Source organism: Centroberyx gerrardi, chromosome 10, assembly GCF_048128805.1.
Source record: "Centroberyx gerrardi isolate f3 chromosome 10, fCenGer3.hap1.cur.20231027, whole genome shotgun sequence".
NCBI lineage: Eukaryota > Metazoa > Chordata > Actinopteri > Beryciformes > Berycidae > Centroberyx > Centroberyx gerrardi.
The window spans coordinates 31,248,948-31,257,958 of NC_136006.1; the positions used below are offsets into that span (position 1 = coordinate 31,248,948).

Below are 9,011 nucleotides of genomic sequence, written 5' to 3' on the forward strand. Positions count from 1 at the left end.
ACTTGCAAATCTCAATTTATTGCAACGTTTCTGTCATAGACCTTCTTCAAAGCATCAAACATGGAAATGATACCACCTGTAGGTCGTTATTGTCAACAGGTGCAAGACAATTGTCAATCAACATAACAAATTAGCCTATCAACATCCTTATTACATCAATAAATCATTATTTTTCACATTAATACATCAATAAAAAGGCCAGCACTTATCACATAAATAAAAATCAGTTTGTATAATAAGAGATAATGTATAAAACTCCTATCTAAGCTATAAATATAAATGCTGGTGATTTATTGATGTGATATGTATGTTGATAGGCTAATTTGTCGCAATAAATTGAGATTTGCCAGTAGATGGTGTATACTTAGATTTTTAAGGCCAGACAACAGCTTGTGTACTGAAACTCATCAGAAAAGACAAGTCCATGCCTCCAAATAATTAAGATTTTTGAGAATTACAAACTGAATAATTGTATATTAATTCAGAAGACACATAGCCCACTTTGAGAATAAGGCTTTATTATACAATCCACACAATGTAATTGCACACAATAGACAGTAAATCCCATCTTCTGTGTTTGATTCATTATTTGGGCTTTCTAAAATGCAAAGACAGTAAAATGCTGACTGTGCTCAATATGAATATACACCATAGGCTTAGAGATACTAATGGTAGGGCTAAGCAGGAAAAAAGGCATGCATTTTGTATAATAGTGCTTGTAGATTTCCATCCAAACCACAGAATTTTAAATCATTGGTGAACTAAAAATAAACATCTATTTTGCAGTTTAGTTGGCCTGGCATGATGTTAGCTTTGAGTCACTCCTGTCAACAAACACAAGAACCAGGATTGTGTATCTATAATATCCATGATTACATTATTTGCAGAATACATAGTATGACAACATAGATTTGATTTTAATTTAGGCCTACATGAAAGTTACATAATTCTTTCAAATAATCAAAAGCATCTTAGAGGTTGACCTTGCTGGTCAGAGTTAGGCCTCCATTTCAGCTGTGTCCTCGCAGAAGAATGCCCGGAGTCTCTTTCCAGCAGAGGTGTACTTGATGCTCTCTATCTCACCACCGTAGTTGCTGGGCTTCTGGAAGTGGATCTCCAGATGGTCCTGCAGGTCCTCTTCATCTCCCACATTGTCAACGTCATCAAGGAGGATGGTGCGCTTCGGAGCACCGCAGAAGGTCTGGGATAAAGCAGTGAATATTGAGAAAAACTATTTCAATTGATGGTTCTTGCATTTTGATGTGTTTTACTATAATGACACTTTCTCTGTTCAAGTAACAGTCACAACACAAAACACAGCACAGAAAATCTGGTGTTGGATGGGGTTATTAACATATATTTTGCTATTGATTCCTCTGAAACATTATTTAATCTAAAATCAAAATGTCTTTGAAGCTAATTTCCACAGGTTCCCTTGATGTGTGTACGCATACTGAATGAAACTATTAACTGGTAAAAGGTTAGGCTGAATTTGATATTTCAACATGCAACAATGAAACATCATCAACTTCTGTACATGTAGATTAAAGTGCAGTATGTCAACCAATCATCACGTCTCTATCCCTGATGTATTTGTCCGCAGACAGACACAGACACAGTGTGCGCAGGTGTGATCATTTAAATTGGAACTTAGCTTTTAAATGTACAAGGAACTACTACTATAAATTATATAAATATATAATATAAAATATAAATAGTAGTGCTATTAGTCCTGGCAGTGAAGAAAAACCTGCTGAACCAGGTGGTGGCGGTGCGTTCCCGAAAAGAAGCAGACAAAACCAGCACACCCTGAGGAAGGCTCTGGCTAGCATCATATTTGTGCCTGCATGTGCTTCCCCATTTCATCGTCTTGCACCTGACTACATTTTAAGTTACCAAAGATCAAAGTCATTCAAATCGGCACAAAGTTAGCAAGGGAATTGGAGACTGAAAGGGAGACTGAAGACACATCTCTTCAGGTTACAACTGGACCCGACTTGAATTAACCTATTATGTAATGATCTTCTTCCCCTTCTACTCTTAAAAAAACCCCAAAAAAACTGATTCTACAAATGCTACTTATTAGTGTGCTTGCCGTAGGCAGAGCACACTCTTACTATCTTGCATACTTATTATTCTTTTTAGTGTGCTTGCCGTAGGCAGAGCACACTCTTACTATCTTGCATACTTATTATTCTTTTTATTCTTATTCTTCTTCCGGACAAAAGTTTAGGATGCATCTCCTCCTACAGTTTTTACAGTACATAGACATATTAGACATCAAAATGTGCGGCTCATTGAGGAATCGTGTGCTATTACTTTTCTAAGAGATCCATCATAAGCTCTTTGAGATATGAATGATTAAGTGGCATTTTTAGACGCAATACACACCCATTGTAAAAGGATGAGAACCTGAGAACCGTGTGGACTCAATCACAGGATCACAGAGCCAGAAATTTAAGTTTGGTTTTGTCCTTGTTTCTCCGCGGAGATCGGGAGCCTCCCACTCAGTAGCTGAAGCTAAGGTAGAATCAGATCAGTATGGATGTATTTGGACTTTTATTCTGTATATTAAAAGTCTACAGTGGAGTTTTTAATGGCTGGCTTGATGCATTTGGGACAGACGGACTGCGCTGCGGAGATCGAGAGGTATGTCTGGTTTCTCCCACACAGCAGCTGAATCTAACTGAAGCTACGGTACACACACAGAGTATGGTGGTTTCTGTGCGTCGGCCGACGCTTAACGGAGCTTCTCACGAGCTCAGTTTTGAAGCTAGAGCGGAGCTTTTTTATTAGCAGAAACTAGACATCCAGACGAACACATAGGTACCAGCCATGTTATGTAACATAGCTCCAAAGTCGGCGAAGTTTTTGACAAAGGTAAATGGGCATGGCTATTTTCAAACGGGTCCCTTGACCTCTCACATTAAGATATCTGAATGGCTCATTAGAACCGCAAGCGTCTTAGCTTTACAGCCATATCTGACATATGTCAGCTACATAGGGTATATGAGCTCCAGGGTACTAAAGACACAGTGTTCTGCATGCAGTGAAAAGATGTTATTCTCGCCTTTTTTTCTTTCCCTATTTCTGCACACTGTGGTACCTAAACAGTCATGGAATTGTAGAAATTGGGTATGGCTGCAAAGCTGAGACTCTTGTGAATCCAAAGAGCCCAATTGCATTCATGTGTGATGAAATATGGCCTCATAGTAACCATTTCAATGTGATGACAGCATTTTTTATAACTTGACCTTACTGTATAAAATTACATGAAATGAAATGGTCGAGCTCATTCATGTCAGTGCTTCGACACAGCCAGCAGATGGCGACAGAGACCATGAGTTCCCCACATGGGCTTTCTGTCAGTCTCGGCACCGTCTTTGTGATGCGTTTAGGGTCCTTGGAAAGCTGGGAATTTGTAGTTTCGTTCGATAAAACATGTCCAAACATGTTGCTGTGCAGTGATGAGAAAAGTTTCCCAGTGCCTTTGAACGCAACTGGCTCTGTTTACTGAGTCTAGTCTGTCAAAATGCTAACAATTGCAATGCTGCACCGCTTAGCAAAGCTAGTGAACGCCAAGTCTAAGGGCAGGGGCATTGCAAGGGCGGCAAGCACACTTAAATTTTCTTTAGAAAATTTAGCCTTTTCTAGTTCCTATTAAAAGGCTTAGCTGATGAAGACTGTGTATATACATTTGGTTTCACTACTGTTGACATAATGCACTTATTGTAAGTCGCTTTGGATGAAAGCGTCTGCTAAGTGACGGAATGTAATGTAATGGGAATTCCTTTGCAGATCCCCTATGATGAAGCAATGACTTGGAGAAAACATACACTGACTCATCATGCAAAAGTGCAGGTAGTGCAGATCCCAGAACTACAGGTTAGACTGAATATAAATGAGACTAGATCAGACTCGATTCAACACAGCAGTGCTCAGTGTATGATAGGTTAACCAGTTTTTAGCCTCTGGGCGTCTTACCTGAAACTTCCGTAGCTGGTAGTCGTAAACAGGGCCAACCTGCACAGTGACTTCACGGTTTAGATCCACACGGTACTTCCCTCTCAGGGTCAGGTTCTCAGCAACTACACAGATACACAGTTGTTTTATGAGAAAACACCCTCACCAACTGTACTTGAAACGGCCTCATAAAATGTTGGTGGGAGTCAGAATATATACACAGTACAATAATGTGACAATTAAAGGTAATGTGTGTAGTACTTAACATCAATAAATCAGTATCACATTAATTTTGACACATTTATTGCCGCAAACTGCATTTTATGTTGGGTGCCAACGGGTCGGATTTGGCGGGAAATCTGCTGGATTGCTTTATGGCACAAAACAGGAAGAGGGCAGCACAAACAGAGCTAAAGCTTTCAGAGTTTCTGGCAATGGCAGATGGTGGGAGGAGTTAAAGGGTGATGGAGAGATCACTCAACATCTTTATCCTCTTCAGAGAGGAGGAGGGGGGATTGGAAGCAACAGGGTTTATGGGAAATGTGGTCTCTAGCGCTAACAATACCATTAACCACTGGTATGAGATAGAGGCTACCAGTTGTCTCCACCGTGCTCTCATTTGGTTACAGTAATTATACCAAGGCAGAAGTGTGAAGTCCCAAGTCTAAATGTAGATTACTAAGTCAAGTGCAAGTCAAGTCCATGTCATTAATTTCAAGTCTGAAGTCCCTATGGTAAGAGCATCATGAGTTTGATTTCTATAATCCGTTTCAACTTCAATAAATTCAATTATTCCATACAAATTCAGAAAACAGAATTTAAATTCAGTCGTCTGCTGGAACAAATCTCATCACTTTCAATCTAAGTCATTTACACAAACACAAGATCTCAAGTCAAGACTTTAGAAACCTTTTCAAGTCATCAAAGCACAAGTCAAAGTCAAGTCCCAAGTCACCAGAGCCCAAGTCAAGTCTCAAGTCTTCTCTTCATGTATCAAGTCAAGTCTCAAGTAATTAAAATTGTGACTTGAGTCTGACTCGAGTCCAAGTCATGTGACTTGAGTCCCCACCTCTGTACCAAGGTATCGCTTACACGCGCACACACACACACACACACACACTGGAGCTGTACCTCCAGTGTGGAGGAAGGTGATTTGACCTGTCCCAGTGTTTTCGTCATAGTCAACTTTCTCCACCTCTCCTCCCCCTCTGCTGGGCCTGGAGAAGCTCATTTCCAGTCGGTCCCTCATTCGCTCCTCTGGCATGGAAGGCAGAGCGTTGGAGAACGTGAGCTCCTTCCTGAAAACATCAAGGTGGATCTGCAGTGCAGTATACAGGGGTTAGAGGGGAGTGTTGAACCAACATCACAGTTTCAGGCTTTGTTTTCATAATAACATCCATCCACATCAAGAGCATAAATTAAAAGGTGGATAGCATGGTCTTCAGTCTCTTGAAGGTTAAAGGACGTTCTTACTGTCATAATGTACTGTCATGAATTTCCCAAAAGGGATCAATAAAGTGCTATCTTATCTTATCTTATCGTACCTCAAACTTCACAGAGGGCTCCAGGATCAGCATTTTTGGTTTCACATCCAAAGTAATTTTGTCACAAGACACAGAGCACTTGGGCATCTTCAGGATTTGAGAAGCCACTAGAAGAGAGAGAAGATAGAAGAGATAAAAAAACAAACAAACAAGAGCACAGAGAAGATAAAATCACATCAAACGATGAAAAATATCACAACATACAGGGGGGGTTGGGGGCCACCTCGCGATCAGTGTGGTCTGGTTCAGTCATCGGCACTGATGCAAAACTGCCAAAGTGCCCCTGAACACACTACACCTACTTTATATGCAGTGTATGTACCAGGATGCTCCAAGGACAGGTACTGTACACTAGCTAAATACTGGGATACAATGTAATAAGCAGTGAACTGAAATATGTCAATGTGGGTGTATCTGACACCCAGCTGAGGTGTAGAAGATATTCAGTGTAGAAGTGGGCATTTTGTGATATCACACTATGCTAGCCTAACTACAGTATAATAAGGCTAACATACCTTAAAAAGGTAGGGCCACCAGAAGCCCAATAAATATATAAAGGTATATAAACCCTTGAACATGTTCAAGTCATGAACAAGTATGTAGATTTTTGCAGAGGTTTATTAGAATTATTCTAGAGAACGGTGGTGTGGTTCGTTAGGAGTGAGAACGTAATCCGCAGGAAATTACCCCAAAACACAAGGGTTTATGGGTATAGGGAGATGGACGTTGCCAGCAGTTACTCATGCTTGCAAAGCCTAGAATAACAAAATGAACTGAGGGCAAACCTGAGTCAAGAGAGGTGAAATGTCTCCTCACTATATCAGCCAAGGAGCACATTTCTCAACTCCTTGAAAGAATGCACAAGAATACTCATACTAAGTTTAATACTAAGAAGTATTAAATAGTTAAATACAAAAGTATCACAGAGTAAAATACAACAAGGTCAACTTTTCTACTATGGTACATGAAAGTAATAGCTATGGTATGACTTTTATCATAAATTGTCCATCTAATATCTGTGTCTTGGACACACCCAGCCAGCCTTGAACTACTTGCCTCACAACAAATAATAAAGAGTTGTGATGCATTGTATTGTATCACAGCATATGGAAAGCGTCTGTACCTTTCTCCTCTTCGAAGGTGATGAGTGCCTGTCCTCCCTGGAGAAGCACAGCAGGTCTCTGACTGATGGTGAACACTCCTTGGATTTTATGACCGCTGTGCTCGCTCTCCTCTTTCTCCCGACCCGTGAACTTCACCTCGGTGTCCGAGATATGGGCATAAATCTGGAAAGATGTCGTAACAAACTGAATAACAAGATCTAACTGAGACTATTTCACAGTAGAATATATTGAGTCAATAGCTACTATTGTTGAAATCTCAAATGAGGTAAAATGTGAAAGTGCTGCAGAGTTATCTTTCTTTCTACCTTGAATTTCTGCTTTAGTTTAGTGGCCTCAGCTCTTTTAGATTCTAGTTCAGCCTGGTATCTCGTCAGTTTGTCCATCAAATGTTGGTTACCTTTCTCAAGCTGGAGGATTTCAACCTATGGAAAAGAAAAAAGAAAAATTTCAATAATGTAGTATTACAATAATGCATTGTTATTTGCTATTTCATCTAATTTAACCTATTTCCACTATAGTTGTTATAGGCGTGTAAGTGTAGGTTATAGGAATTAGAGTAGCTGTCTCTACCTTTATCCCCTCCATGGTTTCATTGAATTCTCTCTTACATTCCTCTTCCTCTTTGCTAAGAGCGGTCATGTCCTTTTGGGCGATCTTCTTGGCTTCATCTTCAGCATGTTTTTCCAGAAGCAGCCTACCTCTCACATCATCAGCTTTCTCCATTTTTGCCTTTAAAATAAAGAGGGATGTTACCACTTAAAATAAGACTTCAGAAAGAACAGCCCAAACAGAAAAAAAAAATATATGTACTTGTTCAGGTTTGAACTAGGCACAGTCCGATTGTGTAATCCTAATCATTTAAAAAAAAAAACAGCCTACCCTCCATGACTCGAGCTCTCTCTTGGCCTTGGCAAGTTCACTGTCTTCCTCAAAACCACCGTCCATCTGATGAGAACAAGGAATTACCATTCACTATTAATGCAGCGTGAATGCATCCGTTATAGGACAGCTATTTGCTAACCCATCCATTATTGGACACGCCACTCTGATGTGCTTCTAAAGTCAGACCGGGGGGGTATATCCTAGGATGTGGCAATTCTTAGTATTTCTGGTGATTTTGGTACTTGGAGGTGTGAAGTAATCACAGTAAAAAAATGGAATCATATTACTATGCCATTTCCCCACAGTCACCAACTATAAAACATGCCCCCTTGTACGAGCCAGTCAGATTTTGCTCCAGTTTCTATGTAGATGCTGGACTGTCTGAAATCAACCAATCAGCGCTAAGAGGAGGGCGGGCCTTCCAGAATGGCCAGCCAATCAGAGCAGTAGCTCATTAGCATAAGACGCTGCAAAGTGAATGGCTAAAGCTTTAAATAAACGATTTTTACTGAAAAAACCTTACCAGGTAATTATAGAAAATTACTGAAAAAGCAAATGATACCCCTCCTTTAAACACGTTAACCAATGCAAATACCACGTTTTGTAGGGATACACCCTTATTTTGGAATATCAAGTCAGTTTTATATTAGTGTTCATGATATATTCCAGCAAATTAGTAATAATTGTGGAAGAAAGGGGAAGTGATACTGTGATAAAAAAAATAATAAAAAAAAAAACATTATAATGGATTAGCTACGAAAAAATGTCTTTCATCGTTCTGTTCTATTGTTGTTATCAGTTAGATCTAGTTAGGCTCATTCTCTGTAAAGTCCTTTGAGACATGCTTGTGAAAAGGGCAATATAAATAAATGAACTTGAATTTGACCTAGCATAGCTGTCCGATAATGGACTCGAATGTTTGATATGTGCGTCAAACGAACGATAGCCTACATGTTTACAGCTGTTTGTTTCCGGTTTTACTGACAAAATGGAAGAATTAGGTTGCAAAACTGTGTCCGATAATGGACCCACACCGTCACATTTAATCAGAGAATCCGTTACATAGAGCATTCCCTAAGCGATAAATAATGACCAAACTTTTCAAAAGACGAAAATTAAAAACAACAGCATATTCCTTACCTTGCCATTCATCAGGGTGTTATTGCTCAAGTCAGCCATGGCCTGTTTGACGAAAACGAAACTAAGTTACAAACGATTCAGAGATGAAAAACACGGCAGTCGTATTAATAATTATTAGTCTATATACAGTCTTACCTGTATTTGTGTTTTGTTGCTTGTTTATTTACCCAGCAAATGTGCTTTCAAATGAGCAAATCCAAACGGTTCACGGCTGGTGTTGCTGTTACGACACTGGGCTGAAATCAAAAGTGAAACTTGAAACTATACGGGGATTTTCCAGACTACCGGACACAAACAGCCTGTTTTCAATGATACTTGCGTGGATAGGCAGCCTACAGATGTAGCGGCAGGTGTCTCT

The 9,011-nt window shown here is 39.8% G+C and overlaps 1 protein-coding gene across 1 annotated transcript; it reads right to left on the reverse strand.

Moving 5' to 3' along the window:
* Positions 1–497: 497 nt before the first annotated feature.
* nmi (N-myc (and STAT) interactor) lies at positions 498–8,941 on the reverse strand. The gene is made up of 10 exons (XM_071912425.2): positions 8,789–8,941; positions 8,654–8,695; positions 7,511–7,576; positions 7,202–7,360; positions 6,937–7,053; positions 6,631–6,793; positions 5,508–5,614; positions 5,095–5,281; positions 3,985–4,088; positions 498–1,201 (listed from the first exon to the last, which is right to left on the reverse strand). Exons 2-10 carry the CDS (start codon positions 8,690–8,692, stop codon positions 998–1,000), a joined length of 1,146 nt encoding a protein of 381 aa, XP_071768526.1. The 5' UTR covers positions 8,693–8,695; positions 8,789–8,941; the 3' UTR covers positions 498–997.
* Between the last annotated feature and the right edge of the window lie 70 nt (positions 8,942–9,011).

Bases quoted from the DNA above. Each gene is read 5' to 3' on its own strand.
- nmi (XM_071912425.2), bottom strand. From the start codon at position 8,692: ATGGCTGACTTGAGCAATAACACCCTGATGAATGGCAAG. The intron at 7,054-7,201 runs GTAGAGACAGCT...TCTTTTCCATAG, and splicing joins AAACCATGGAGGGGATAAAG to GTTGAAATCCTCCAGCTTGA. The intron at 5,615-6,630 runs GTACAGACGCTT...TCTCTCTTCTAG, and splicing joins CACCTTCGAAGAGGAGAAAG to TGGCTTCTCAAATCCTGAAG.